Here is a 15,852-nt window from a genome sequence, read left to right as displayed (position 1 = left end):
ATTATGATGATAAAAAAAATTTGGCATCAATTCTGATCAATTAAATTCTCATCCCATTTAGAAAAACTGAAATAATAGTATATGAGATGTGTACTCGTTTAAAACTTATAAATATCTTCTTTTACATATGTTTGTAATCAAAACCCTTAGAGGTTATTAATGGTAAAGCTAATGACTTTCAAAGTTAGTAGCAACCTTAAGAAGTAAGCCAAAGAGATGAGAGGGATTAGAGAACATAGGACAATGATCACTATCAATTTCATAAACATTTGAAGGTGGCCATCTCTTGATCATCACATCTTGTTGCTCACGTGAGTACACTTTGTCATGCAATGTCTTGATGTAAACACGTGGCACCTTATCAGAGCCCTCACCTTCAGGAAACATGGCCCCATGAATGAGAGCTTTGATTGGGCAAGGTCTCAAAAGCATTTTTGCCAATGTACAATCCTGTGGAGTATTTACACCACAATTTTAATTCTCTAATATAATAATTAATGTGTTGTTGAAAGTTGATTAAAATAAGATTAGGTTAGTTTACCTCTAAAGGACTCATTTGGTACAATATCTCACGATGAACTTCCTTTTTGAAAGTGGCACTACTTGGAGAATTGTTCGATCCCTGTCCATGGGTATAGTCAAATACATCCATGATTTTAGACAAATCGGGTGATCCCTACAACATCACAATTCACAATACAAAATTATACTTTATAAAATACTTATTAAATATTATTGAGCTAAAAAGTTATTCTGTCAATTGCCAATCATTTCTAATATATCATTTTTTTTTATTTTTTTATTTTTTGTTAAATAACATTTGGACGTTTTATTCTAATTTATCCACATAAAATTAAAATGTAACAACAACCATTTGCACAAGATTTGACCAAAAGGCCTCAAATTTATACGAGTATACTAAAATCCTAAGATGAATCCTAACCACTAATTTGCTTTAATTAGCCTTTTTTTTTAACAAAATTAATTAGCCTTTTTGCTTTCTAGTTAAATAAAACATTTAACAAAAAATATGTTTTGATAACTTATGCATCAACGTAAATGCATCAATTATGAAAATCCTACTTTTAAGAAAAAACTATTGTTAGTTACACTAATTGACTCTACACTAAAATCAATAAAAACGGGTTTCAATTGAAATTTTTTCCAAGTACCATCTTATTAAAATAATCTTACCATTTTGACATGCATAAGAAAGGAAGAAAAGAACTTACCAAATTTCTATCTTGTTCGGTTTGGAAGCCATTTTGGAGCATAACAGCCCCGACAAATACCCCGACTTGGATTTTCTCAGGAAAGTTTTGTATAGCATTTGTAACACTCAGTCCTCCTGCACTATGCCCTACCAATATTACCTAATTCAATAAAATCGAACCAATTAAATTATCAAGTCAAGATAGATAGAGTATATAAACCGATTCTAATATTACACTCCTCACGTTCTTTTTATTGTATTCTTATTTGGAATGAGTTGTAATACAAAAAGGAAAGGCGGGGGAGTATAGCTATACAAGAGTACGCAAAAAATTTGCAAACACATATGAATTTCAAGTTTGTTATTTTGTATTGTATTAACATATGTACTCCGTGGTACAAATTAAATCATTAGGTACTATTTATTATTCTTTTAGTTCTTTCTAAATTCTACTGTCAATGTCTAAATTTAATATACTGGTACTTCGTATTATACAAGCACTTCATTTTATTTATTTTTTTGACTAATTAAAGAGGTTATAAAAAAAAAAAAAAGTAAATCTAATTTTATGAGATTAAGCATTCAATATATAATTATACCTTTTGTTAAAGGACCAACTCCACCAAAAGGCTGGTGCAAATTAATTCCACTTTGAAGGAGGGGTAGATGAGAATCGAACCCGTGACCTTTGTGTCACGCTGGCTCTGATACCATGTTAAAGGATCAACTCAACCAAAAACTTAAACTGATGGTTGAGGCCCGGGAATATGTTTTATACTCTATCACCTTTCATTAATTTTAATTACAATATTTGAATTTTTACACTGTGACACTATTTACACATTTTTTAATCATCTTTTGTGATTTATACATAAAGAAAAACATAGTCATATAGATCCAGTCAAATATCTCTCAGTATCTACTTTTAAATATCAACTTTTTAATTTTAATTAAAGTATTATTAATAAATCATGAAATTACAAAGAGTGCAATTGAAGAGTGGAGGAAATATATTCCTTGTAACAATCACATTTAAACATGCATGTTAATGTAAAAATAAGTACTCATCGTACAACAATTAAATATTATACTTCGTAGTAAAAAGAAGAGCAAGTATATAAGCATATATAGCTTGCACTGCTAACCTTTTCACCTTCTGGTAGGCTTGCCAAAAGATCATCGAGGGGCTTATTATACTCTTTAAAAGTAGAGATCGTATTAGCATCAACGGGGTGAACCCCGGAGCTACTTAGGTCCGGGCAACTAACCTTTTGCCCGATACTTTCAAGTAGACATCGGATTTTGTACCAACACCAACCTCCATGGCTCGCGCCATGGACTAGGACAAAGTGCACAGAAAAGGGTAAATTAGTCATTTTATATTCTTGTGTGTGAAGTTATTGAGGATTATGAAGGTGGATGATCAAGATATTAATAGAAGTTCATCAAGTTATTAAATTTTAAGTGAAACACAATTTGCTAAATAAATCATACAAAAGTGACAATATGGACAATAATATTGGGGACCCGTACTTTGAACACAAAATTGGGAAGACTTGATGAAAATGATAAGAAAGATGAAATTCCTAGAATTATCTCCACTAATTAAAATGTCAATTAATAAACGAACGGTGATCTTAATTCGTAGTTGTTGAAATATCATTCTAGATTTATATCGATTGAAAATTTTGATTATCTTTCCACATCTTTGGAGAAATTTCTTTGGTTGTATTATTTGTTTGTAAGTGTCCTTAATGTTTTACAACTTTACGTATGTTGGGTGTTGTCTTTTAATCATAAACTGTGGATATACACGATTATTTAAAACAACGAATAATCCATATATTTGTCCAATTTGAAATGTATGTAAAATTCTCTGTTACGTATCGAGATAAAACAATAACAATCTATATAAATTCTGATGTTGATAAAGGAAAAATATAAATGTAGCCAATAAGCCAATATTGAGTTAGATGCCAATATTGAGTTAGATGTAGAATTAATCAATTACTTGGCTTATTAGCAAAAACAAAAAAAAGGGTACAACAATTAGCTTTAACTTTTAGTTGATTTAAATGATCATTTAAAATGATATTAAAGTTAGTGTAACACGTATTACAGTCATTTTAAATGAATATATTAGTATATACATCAAGGGGATTAGTTTTTTATATAGGAAACAAATCGAGAAAAGAAGGTTTTTAAAGTGGTCGTATTAGCCATTATATAATTCTCACAGTCGAAACTGGACCAGAATCAAGGTAAGAGGTGGTGAAATATGAGAGATATACTAAATGCAGGTATAATTTTACCTAAATGAAGGACAATTTAATTTTAGTCAAAATTTATTTTTTCCAAGATTACCCTTGTTTTAAACCTATACCTAATAACTACTTGTAGACATATATCTTAGTCTTCAAGCTTCAACCGTTCAATCATTCATCCTCATCAGACAAATCTCAAATACTTTACATGAACCTAGATTGACAAATACTTCGCTTAAATCCGGTTATTTCTCAAATTTTCCATGCCAAAGTCATATTATCACTAAAACTTTTCGATATCCAAATTCAACCCTATTCGTAAAATATTTCCAAGGCCTTCATCTTATGTTCGGCTATGATTTCCAGGACTCTTCGCAGCCTACGTACCGGAATAAAATTCTAGGACCCTTCACTACCTATCAAAGTTAATTTTCAGAGCCCTAGACCACCTATCGGCGTTAAATGCCGAGGCCTTTACGGCCTATCACTGTTATATTATGAAACTATTTAGAGATGCAGTGGGTCAGGGCTCCCATTACTTCTTTCTCCCAGACTTTCAAGTACATACTTGATCCTCATATTTCAAACCAAAAACCGTAAATTAGGATTTTTCTTATACTTTATAAAGTATTCCTCTTCAAGTACTAGATGAAATGCTAGAGGGCAATAGGGGCATACGTGAGTTTCATGAACAAGATGTTGAGACCAATAAAGAGTATTATTCGAGGAATTACAACACCAATCATTTTTTGTACAATAGTAATTTCAACTTACTCCAAGTCAGGGTGGCTGCTTGGAAAGATACCTGATAAGTGTCATTTATGTCGCTATTTTTAGGAGTATTGTAGTTAGTTTTTCATAGTTTTTCTATCTTTTTACTTGGTTTTAATAGCGTTTTACTACATTTGTCATGTTTGTGTGTGAAATGTCGTTATTGCTCAATTTTGGCTTTTCTTGCATATTTTGGTGGCTTATGACATTAGATTAAACTTTATTGGTTTACTCTTATGTTTAGGAACACTTGGATAAGTTCATTGCTCAAGATTGAAGAAATATAAAACATAAAAGAACAAGTAATGAAGAAATGTGCACTTGATTTGCAAAGATCATACTTCAAACGCCTATATCTTTTGATCTACAAAACATTTTGGGGCGTTTCTAATTGAAGATGAAAGCTTATCTCGAGAGCTTTCCAACGATAGGTCATATGGTCAATTCCGATGTAAAACGTGGGAGATATGCTCATTTGAAGCTGAGCAGTTTGCCTAGTCCGAGAGGAGCGGGCGCTCCACCACCAGGAGCGGGCGCTCCAAAATTTGCACGCCCGCTCCTCACAGGAAATCCAAAATAAAAAAAACAGATTGTTTCCTCCAGATTTGGAGCGGGCGCTCCAACCTTCTGCACGCCCGCTCCTGGACCTGGAGCGAGCGCTCCACCTCCTGCACGCCCGCTCCTCTACGCGCTGCTCGACTTTTTGCGGAGCTTCCTAGGCAATTTAGTAAGGGTTATAAATAGATTTTTTTGCTCATTTTAGAGGGGGGAATTCATATTTTCAGTAGTTTTAGGTTAGTTTTAGGTTTTTAGAGAGAGAAACTCTCAAATTTTGGAGAGAGAAAGTGAGAGAAACAATGGTTTTCATGGATTTTAGATAATCAAAGGAGGGGAATTCATATTTTCAGTAGTTTTAGGTTAGTTTTAGGTTTTTAGAGAGAGAAACTCTCAAATTTTGGAGAGAGAAAGTGAGAGAAACAATGGTTTTCATGGATTTTGGATAATCAAAGGAGGAATTTGGATGATTTGAAGATCTCCATTTTATATCAATGATCATTTCTTACTCTCTTCTCTCTTTATGCTTTATTAATTGCTTTGTTATTCATGTTTGAGTAGATTTCCTTCTATTAGGTGTTGAGTGAAGCTTTGTTATTGGTTAATTGAGTTATTTGAGATAAATTTGATGATAATTGTGTGATTAAATTGATTGAATTGATGATGGCATGTTGTTTGTTTTAGATTGGATTGATCTCCCAAGATAGAAAACTTAATTGCATGTTAGTTCTAGTTTGACAAGGGATTGTGAATTAGAATTTATATATTTGATTGCATTTTGGGTAAATTTCTTCTATGCACCTAGTCAATGAGGTATCTAGGCTAGGAATTTGAGAGATTGCTCTTGATGGTAATTAATTCCCATTTTAATTCTTTCTTTGCATGATTGATTATCAAATCGATTCCCATTAACTTGTTAATTGTTCAAAGTGGATCTTTTCCCCTAGTAGACTTTGTAATATCTTGATCTTTATATGTGTGTTAGTGTAGTTGTAGTGTCCACTATCCATAAACCGACTTCGGCGTAGCTTAAGCATTAGATCGAGAACAATCCAACATTACCGTTCCTTGTGGTTCGACTCCGAACTTACCACTAGACTTGTTTAGGGGTTAGTTTAGGATTATAATAAATTTTGTTTGGCCGTGAGGAGGTTAGTCAACGACCTAATTTCCCCGCGCTCAATACCATGACTTTTTTTGTGGATCTTCTCCTCCCAATCCACAAGAATTACCCCTAGTATGTAGGTACAATATATAATAATACTTTATTTGTTACTAATATAAATAGTTGATTAAAGTCAGTTCAGCCCGAATTTGGGTGGGTTTTAGGCAAATTTTCCGGCCCAATCCAATTTTAAAAATTTTTTGAACAGGCTTGGGAATGTGTTTATATGCAACTTTAGTTGTTTTTTTTTAGCCTGACCTAAAAATGGCTTGAAAATCCCATATGGTCCGACCAATTTGGGTGGTTTTGGGCACGTGGTTTTAGAACCGAAGCTTAGCCCAACCTGTTATGAAAAATGGGCTATTTTTTGGCTCGGCCCGGCCCATCCAATAATCAACTCTACTAATATACCTGTACATATATTGATTACAAATCACAAATGCAGGGATATATTGATCCAATACAATAATGAGGTGATGAAATCAGGTGAGACAATCTATGAGCTACTATCTCAAGCACTTGGACTGTAATCAACTCATCTCAAGAACATAGGTTGCAACTACTACCATGCTTGGCCTGAGCCAGAATTGACCATTGGTTCGGCTACTGTTAGAGATATACCATATTGGAAAATATATGTGTATAAATTCATGCCGATAGTGGCTTCATAACTATACTCCTCGCTAACCACATCCCTAGATCAGCCCCGTATCTGGGGCAGGGCGGCCGCCCGGGGCCCCAGAATGTGAAACCCAAATTTGTTAAAAAAACAGATTTTGGTTTAATTTTAAAAAAAAAAAAAAAATTAAAGCCCATAATCAATGTTTAATATTCCTTCATGTAACTTCCTGTATTCAAAACAATTATTATTATTATTATTATTATTATTATTATTATTATTATTATTTATAAGCTAGTTTTTGCCGAGAATTTTGGAGAATTTAATTTTGCAAAATAATTTTATCTTTTTTTTTGAAGCAAAATAATTTTATCTTGATTGGAGTACTACTTATGAAGTTATGGTGGATGCTGATTGAGTTGCAAAATTAAATAAATATTTTGTTTAAAAAAAATTTATTTGTAAGATTCAGAAATTAATTAAGTTACACTAAATTATTTAAGTTGTAACTTAAATGCCTTTCAAAAAAAAAAAGTTGTAACTTAAAAATATGCATTTTATATATTTTTTGGTTTATTTTTTCATACCCTTAAAATGTTTGTGCGTACCGTTACATTTAAAATTAAGGCCCCAAATCACAAGTTCGCCCATAGGCCACCAAAATCTCAGAAACGGGCCTGCCCTGGCTTACAAGTTCTCTATCAAGGTCATCAATGGCTCGACGTCATCCCTATTCCTGTCTCACTTGTCGTTAATATGGGAAATTTTATGCAGGTGATGAGTTTTCTAGTTCCTTTTCACTCAATTTACAAATCTTAATCATTTTGTTCCTTATAATTCGTTACATTTTCTTATTCTAGTATTACGTGATTAGATTATGTTAATTATCTAGAATATTATCTTGTTGTTAAAGAGTTCGATAATATGTATGTTGCTATTGTATAAATAACGTAATATTGACAAAATATAAATAATATGGACAAAATTTACAATGTCTTTCTCTTAAATTTAACAAAAGTGAACTGTTTAATCATGTAATTTGCAATTGATTACCAACAAAAAATTTGTGAGTGCATTGCACACTAGCAAGCAAAGAAGGTGTATGGGATGGTATGCAAGATGGGCCGAGATCTTTTAATTAATGCAGGTAATTAAGATCTCTCTCTCTCTCTCTCTCTCTAATTTCTCTTTCTTCATCACAAACTGACTTTGTCATCGGAGTGCTTTTCCCTGGAACATCCCAAGGTTAGCTAATCCTTTTTCTTTGTGTAGGTTCTCGTCTGGCCGATAGGAGCTTTACGGGTTCTATACTCGTGCTTTGGACTTTCGGACCGGGTTGTCGGATCCTTGCAAGAACAATTGGCGCTAGAAGGAGGGGAGCAGTGTAATTGCTTCTATCGCCTAAGAACCTCACACCCTACAACACCTAAAAATAAATGCCTGAAAACCAGAGTACGCCGATAGCCGAGAAGGTTGTTAATCGGACAATTAGAGTGGGAACGGGGGTACCAAATCCGGAGATTGAAATCGAAGATGAAACCCATACGTTAGAAGGTAACCATTTCCATGTGCCGTTAACCCCAGAAGGTCAAGGAGAAGGGGAACAGGATCCAATGGCTGAGTTCACGCCAGAAGAGCTCGAAACAGCAACGAGGGTAATGACTGCCATGAGTAGAAAAAGGAAGGAGGCTAAGGCAACCGAAGATGGGGAAGGGGTGTCGATTACTGGTCATGGCAATCAATCAAACCGGGCTGGAAGTTCACAGAGGCGTCGACATGAAAGGTCACCGATAAGGTCACAGCCGACTCAACGGGAGTCAGAAGTTCAGTCTACAGGTCCCATTGTAAGCATCCAAAACCAGCAGTTAGGGGCAGTGCGAACGATAGTCCAGTTGAGGGCATCGCCTTTTACACAAGGGATCTTGGATCAACCTATGGAAAAGATAAAGATGTCAACGTGCCGATATGATGGAAGAGGGGATCCAGGCCGGTATATAACCTCTTATGAAGGGCACATGATCTTGTATACAAATTCAGACGTCGTATGGTGCAAAGTCTTTCCGACTACTCTGACTGGGGCAACGGCAGATTGGTTTAACAACCTGGGAAACGGAACTATAGACAGCTTTAAAAAATTGACAGAGATGTTTGTTGGGCAATACATCAGCAACAGTGTGAGACAAAGGACTTCAGGGGAATTAATGGCAGTAGAACAACGCCCGGATGAATCTTTGAGAGACTATATCAGGAGGTTTAATAACGAGGCAAACACAACCCCAAAGTTGCAGCAAGAAATAGCCGTAATGGCTCTCATGAAAGAGAAGCAGTAAGGGTACATCAGTTGGAAGGTATCAGGCTGAGGGAGCAGCCTCCGGTAGCGTGAGATCAAGAGTTCCTGCCCCGGGAAGGGGTGGAAGTCGACAGGAGGCAAGGGCAGCAAAGCCACCAATGCGATACAGTTCATATACCCCCCTTAATACACCAAGGGCGGCAATCTATGCGGTAAATCAGAATAGGGAAGGGTGGATGAGGCCGATCCCAATGAAGGCTAAACCCAGAGATGCCAAAAAATATTGCATGTTTCATAGAGATGTGGGTCACTATACAGAGGAATGTACGCAGCTGAAGGATAACATAGAAGAGTTGATAAGAAAGGGTCATTTATCTCAGTACCGGCTAAATGCGAGTGGAAGCCAGCCGCCACCCCGGCAACTTGAAAGGCAGCAACTTGAGGCAAGGCCAGAAACGCCGCAAGGTAATGTGATCCGACAGGGAGGTGGAGGAATGTCGCCGTTATCAACGGGAAGAGGAGTTGATGTGATAATCGGAGGGCCAGTGCATGGAGGGACGATTAGTGGAGCAAAGAAGCACTTATCAGAACATCGCCATATAATCAATGCCCTGGATACCGATAGCCGCCCCAGGCCAACTTCGATCCCAGATGTTGTGTTCACTAAAGAGGATACCAGGGGAATAGTCTTTCCGCATGATGACTCGCTGGTACTGATTACAAAGATTAATGGAGCTGACATAAAAAGAGTTCTGGTAGATGGAGGAAGTTCAGCCAATGTCCTTTTTATGAAGGCCTTTAATGAGATGATGATAGGGAGGCAATACCTGACGCCGGTATCTTACCCAGTTATTGGATTTAATGGATCTTCAATACGACCAGAGGGGAGCATAGTCCTGCCGATACGACTGGGTGATGGGCCTACAACGAGAGATGTGATGGCAGAGTTTTTGGTAGTCAATGTTCCATCGGCTTATAATGCGATCATTGGAAGGCCGATAATTCACGATATCTAAGCTGTTGTATCGACATACCATTTGACAATAGCTTATGTGTCAAATTTGGGAGCCGTGGAAAAGGTTCATGGGGGGCAAGTTATGGCGAAGTCTTGTTACTTAACGGCTTTGAAGAATCCGGTTGGAGATGGATCAGTACCAAGTAATCCTAAAAAGGAGTTGAAGCCCACAGTACGTGACTTGTCCATGGGTAACTTTGATACAAGGCCGGAAACAGCTCCGAGACCGTTACCAGGAGGGGAAACGGTGCAGGTTGAGTTGCAGCCGGGAGACTCCAGCAGAACGGTTAGGGTTGGAGCCGATATGGATGTTGACATGAGGTGTAATTTGATAAGCCTGTTGCGCGAAAATGCAGATGTCTTTGCTTTCTCAGCGAGTGAAATGCTAGGAATACACCCAGGGGTGATGGAACATAAATTGAATGTCAACAGGGGGTTCAGGCCGGTAAGACAAAAAAAGCGCAACTTCTCTACTGAGAAGATAGAAGCTATACAGGCTGAAGTTAATAAGCTCTTAGCGGCTGGTTTTATTGAGCCGTGCACATATCCGGAGTGGTTGGCAAATGTTGTCATGGTAAGAAAGCCGACGGGAAAATGGCGAATGTGTGTCGACTTTACCGATTTGAATAGGGCATGTCCTAAGGATTGTTATCCATTGCCCCGGATAGATAGACTGGTGGATTCCACTTCTGGTCATGAGATGCTCAGCTTTTTAGATGCGTTTTCGGGGTATCATCAGGTCAGCCTTTATAAAGCCGACAGACCGAAGACGATCTTTATAACGGATACTGGGGTATTTTGCTATAAAGCCATGTCGTTCGGGTTAAAGAATGCTGGGGCAACATATCAGAAGTTAGTTGACAAGGTTTTTGAGAGACAAAAGGGCCGGAATGTGGAGGTGTATGTAGATGACACAATTGTTAAAAGTAAGAAAAAGCAGGATCACATAGCAGACTTGAGGGAGACAGTTGAAACTTTACGAAAATACCAGATGAAATTGAATCCCGAGAAGTGTATATTCGGAGTTTGATCAGGGAAGTTTTTGGGCTTCATGGTCAGCGAACGGGGAATAGACGCAAATCCTGATAAAGTGAATGCGGTTCTTGAGATAAAGCAGCCAAAGACGATCCGATATATACAAAGATTGACTGGCCGAATGGCAGGGTTGACTCGTTTTATCAGCAAATCAGCTGATAAGGCACTTCCCTTTATTGTGGTTCTACGGAAGAACAAAGTGTTTGAATGGGGTAAAGAACAGCGGGACGCGCTAGAGGTGGTATGAAATCACTTGAAATCTCTCCCAACGGTTGCAAGGCCGGAAAGGGGGGAACAGTTACAATTATACATCTCAGCGTCTGCAAAGATGATAGCTGCAGTGCTGGTAGTGGAGAGGAAGAAGCAAAAAATGCCGATATACTTTGTTAGTCATGTACTGAATGCGGCAGAGCGCAGTTACCAATAATTGAGAAAATGGCGTTGGCAATGGTAGTTGCGGCAAGGAAGTTAAGGCCCTACTTTGATGCACATCCGATAGATGTTCTAATGAATTATCCATTGGAGAAATCATTGCACAAGATGGATACATCAGGAAGGTTGCTGAAATGGGTTGTGGAATTATCGGAATATGAGATACATTATAAGCCCAGGGTATCAATAAAGGCACAGGCCTTGTCAGACTTCATAGTAGAGGCTTCATATATGGATGAAGAAGAAGATATAGGCACTTGGCAGGTTTCAATAGTTTGTAATTTAGTGACCAAAATTTAATAAAGTTTTTGGTGTTTTCTCTTCTTTTTATATACAAAGCAATCAAATACATATTTATCTTATGACATGTTTACTGTTGCCAACATATAATGTCACAGGTATCTGTGGATGGATCTGCGACATCAATGGGATCAGGGGCTGGCATAACCATAACGTCACCAGATGAGCAAGTATTTGAATATGCAATAAAATTCAAATTCAGAGCAACGAATAATGAAGCCGAATACGAAGCAGCGGTGGCAGGAATCCAGTTATCTCTTGCGGCTGAGGCAAAGCGTCTAATACTTATAACTGATTCCCAACTCGTGTCAAGTCAATGCAATGGAGATTATGAGACACGGGATCCAGCAATGATTAAATACCTAGAAAAGGTAAAGCAGTTAACAGCACAGCTGCAATATTTTGAGATAAAGCTGGTGCCGAGAGCTCAAAATGCGCAAGCAGATGCTTTGGCGAGGTTGGCAAGTTCGATCTTTAATAACTTAGAAAGAACTGTGATGGTTGAAATTCTGGATGAGAAGAGCATAAATGAAGCACCAGAACAAATACTTTGTGTTGATAGGGCCGCCCAATGGTATGATGACATACTAGCATATCTCATCCATGGGGTGTTACCGGCAGATAAAGGGGAATCACGAAAGTTGCAGAAGGATAGTGCGTGGTTCTTTATGCATCAAGGGCAGTTGTATAAAAGAAGCTTTTCATTGCCACTGATGAGGTGCATAGGTGATCTTGAGTCAAAAAGGTTGGTCGAAGAAATACACGAAGGTACATGTGGTAATCACCTCGGGCCGAGAGTTCTATCAAGAGAAGCAATGAGAAGAGGCTACTACTGGCCGACCATGAATGAAGACGCAGTTCGATATGTGAAGGCATGTGAGAAATGCCAAAAGTTTGCGCCAGTTATCAACCTCCCCCCAAATGATTTAACACCAATATTGAATCCAATTCCTTTCGCGCTATGGGGAATGGATATAGTAGGGTCATTTCCATCAGCAACAGGCAGCAGAAAATTTTTATTAGTAGCTGTTGATTATTTCACAAAATGGATTGAAGTTGAGCCGGTAGCAAAGATAACAGCAGCAGAGGTAAAAAAGTACATTTGGAAAAACATTTTCACAAGGTTTGGATTGCCGATGGCTATGGTCTTCGACCATGGATCTCAATTTGATTGTAAGCTGGTAAAAGAACTCTTGTCAATGTACAAAGTTAAATTTGCGTATGCGGCAGTGTGTCATCCGCAATCGAATGGACAGGCAAAAGCAGCTAACAAGCAAATAGTAACGGCAATTAAAAAGAAGATAGAAGATGCAAAGGGGTTATGGGCTGACTTGGTCCCAGAAATATTATGGGCTGACAGAACAACGGCCAAGGAAGCAACAGGTGAATCACCTTTTACATTGGTTTTTGGGACAGAAGCAGTAGTGCCGGCAGAGGTAGGATTGCCGATATTTAGAATTCAGCACTATTGTGAAGAGCAGAACGATCTTTTACTACGGCAACAACTGGATTTCCTACCAGAAGTACGTGAAAAAGCAGCGATAAGATCGGCAGCCTATAAGAACGGAATGGCAAAGGCTTATAACAAGCGTGTCAATCACAGACCTCTTGCTATAGGAAATCTTGTAGACGAAGAACAGCTGCAACCGGGAAAGGAAATGAAGACGGAAAGTTAACAGAAAATTGGGAAGGACCTTATCGTATTAGAGATATGGTAATGCAGGGTTCATATTAATTAGAAGCAATGGATGGAAAGCCGTTAAAAAATGTTTGGAACACAACAGTACTAAAGAAATATTTTGAATAGTATGTTTCAAGGAAAAATTTTGAATAGTACTAAAGTAATGGATGGAAATATAAGCAATGTTAAGTGTTCAGAAACAATAAATACAAGCAGTTTCAAGGAAAAAATTTCATGATATAGGCATCCTCTACTTAACAGTAATATCGTTATGTAGGATGGACAGCTAAAAACCACTTCCGTGAAGTCAATGAGCTTATAACCTGATTAGTTATAAGCATTGACTCGCGAGGTTGTTGGTTCAATGTATAATACCGGTTAAATCGGTTCAAGTATATGCTGAATTGAAGCATGACTTTGAATACGATCGCCGAGAGGATACTTCACTGGCTACAACTATAGCGAAGTAAGTGATCAGGGCTATGCAATGAACCAGCAACAAGTATATATAGTTATTTCTTAACCATATACACTGTGGGGGTAAAATTAATATGGCATCTACGTATAAATAGCATCTGTGTATAAGTTTGTGTTTGAATTATTTTTAAATACATAATTTTTTCTTCAGCTATGGCGAAATTGCCGATAACTAATAAAGTCAATAGTAAAATCTGGCAGTCATAAGGCAGTGGAGCATATATACAAAAAAAAAAACAAAAAAAAAAAAATGATAGCTGATAAAGTTATTTAAAGACGATAAGGCAAATGTAAAAGTGCATGACATATTAAAAAGTTTCAAAATACATGTGACACGTTCAGAGTAATATGAAATGATCAAAGTAGTTCGACGCAATAGTCGACAGGCATCACCACAAAAAAGGGCATATGCCGATATAGCAGCATTACAAATACATAGTCCAACAAAAACAAGTAAATATAGGATTTAAGTCAAAGCTGATAAGGCCCAAAAACGCAAGACCCGCAAGAAGATGCCGGTGATGACTGCCCGCCCCATTAAGCTTGTGTACCATCGGAAGCTGGAGAGTCCAAGATGTTGGGATCTGAAATATCCTCATCTTCTGCTGGAGCAAGATTAATAAGATCCTCGTTTGCAAACTCTTGCTCCTCAAAGCCGGATGGGATCTTGAAAACTTCCTCGTTAAAGTCCTTTTCAATGGCAGTCCAATCCTCTTTCTTCCAGCCGACAGTATGGGCGATACATCTTTGGGCAGCAGTCTGTCCTCCGTCAAAGCGGTTCTGAAGCCGTGTACAAAACTCTCGAGATGTCAAGAAGCGTCTAACTTCCCTTTGACGGACTCCAGGCTTATATGCTTCCAATCTTTTTACTTTTTCTTGAAGATCATGAATGGAGCCCCTGGCAGCCTCAAGATCCTTCTCAAGAGTAGAAACGCGGCTGATAACTTTGTTTTTCACAGTAATTTGAGTCTTTAATTGTTGCACTTCTAGCTCGAGATCTTTAGCCTTAGAAGCTGTTTCCCTGAGAGATGACATCTCAAGATCATCTCTTTCTTTTGCTTCCTTCAAGTTTTGCAGAGCCTTATCAGCGTTGTCTAAGGCTGTTTGAAGTGCGTTTTGGCTGGCAGAAGCTTGATGGTGTTGTTCTTGGTAATACCGGTACATTTCAACAAGCTCAGTGCCAGACATAACGACCTATGAAGTAATAAAAAACAAAAAGTTAGTAAAAAGATATATACATAACGATAGAAAAATATATATCAAGGCGTAATAAAAGTTATAAATTAAAGGACGAGAAGGGCGAGAACCTTCATCATGTTGTGCATATGCATAGCAGCTAAAGGGCTGATGACACCAGCAGGCCTATCCATTGGGAGGGTCAAATTGCTTAAAAGACGATATCCCAGAGTTCAACCTAGCATAGGGTCATCGGTGATCATTTACTCGTTCCGACATGCATCTATGGCAGGTTGCCATTTATCCCCAGAATGGCCGGGAGGGACAGAAAATCCATTAAGAACAACCTCAGGTATCCTCTCGTTGGGACGCTCGATCCATTGATTAGATTGATAGATAAGACCAAGAGCACTTGTGTCGGAACCGCCAGCGGCAGTGGTAACGGTTTGAGCAGCTGTTTGGTCCGGTATGTTAGGTTGAGGTAGGGTAGGAGATTCAACTTTGGTAAGATCCTCAACGTCAATTATGTCAATCACCTTTTTGACGATTGCTTCAGAACTCTGAACAACCGTTTTCACCTGAACCCTGGGAGAAGGAGGTTTATCCTTATTCTCGGCCTGATTCTTTTTGCTGCGATCTTCAGGTTGCCGAGTAATGCCTGATCTGGGAAAAGTACCCCGTCGATTGGCCAGAGAGGTTAGTTTCCTTTTCTTGGCGTTTTCGTCGGCCATGCTCTCGGCTTTTCTTTTGGCGCTGACGGTCGGAATGCCGCTGCAATGGGTAGTGAGAGTATCGTATAAAGGCTTTGTAGCCTTAGGACAGCGTCTGATAACTCTCTTTCCGTCAGAAGAAAGCCCTA

General features: G+C 38.0%; 3 protein-coding genes across 4 annotated transcripts; 2 read left to right on the top strand and 1 right to left on the bottom strand.

The window, feature by feature from the left end:
• Positions 1-30: 30 nt before the first annotated feature.
• On the bottom strand, positions 31-2,753 carry LOC110723224 (methylesterase 17-like). Of its 2 annotated transcripts, none has more exons than XM_021902567.1 (4): positions 2,359-2,753; positions 1,233-1,373; positions 542-622; positions 31-450 (listed from the first exon to the last, which is right to left on the bottom strand). In XM_021902567.1, the coding sequence occupies exons 1-4, from the start codon at positions 2,587-2,589 to the stop codon at positions 169-171; spliced, it is 735 nt and encodes a 244-aa protein (XP_021758259.1). In that variant the 5' UTR covers positions 2,590-2,753; the 3' UTR covers positions 31-168. The 2 variants fall into 2 exon arrangements, with proteins under 2 accessions (XP_021758259.1, XP_021758258.1); XM_021902566.1 differs by having other exon boundaries at positions 542-676; positions 2,359-2,740.
• A 6,282-nt stretch (positions 2,754-9,035) lies between these two features.
• On the top strand, positions 9,036-9,893 carry LOC110723011. The gene has a single exon (XM_021902283.1). The coding sequence runs from the start codon at positions 9,036-9,038 to the stop codon at positions 9,891-9,893; it is 858 nt and encodes a 285-aa protein (XP_021757975.1).
• A 1,469-nt stretch (positions 9,894-11,362) lies between these two features.
• On the top strand, positions 11,363-13,335 carry LOC110723010. Its single transcript, XM_021902282.1, has 2 exons — positions 11,363-11,623; positions 11,758-13,335. Exons 1-2 carry the CDS (start codon positions 11,363-11,365, stop codon positions 13,333-13,335), a joined length of 1,839 nt encoding a protein of 612 aa, XP_021757974.1.
• The last annotated feature ends 2,517 nt before the right edge of the window (positions 13,336-15,852 follow it).

This window comes from Chenopodium quinoa, unplaced genomic scaffold (assembly GCF_001683475.1).
Source record: "Chenopodium quinoa cultivar QQ74 unplaced genomic scaffold, ASM168347v1, whole genome shotgun sequence".
In the NCBI taxonomy this organism is placed as follows: Eukaryota; Viridiplantae; Streptophyta; class Magnoliopsida; order Caryophyllales; family Amaranthaceae; genus Chenopodium; species Chenopodium quinoa.
Note: the sequence above shows the minus strand (reverse complement) of the source record. Positions and strands in the feature narration are given on the sequence as shown.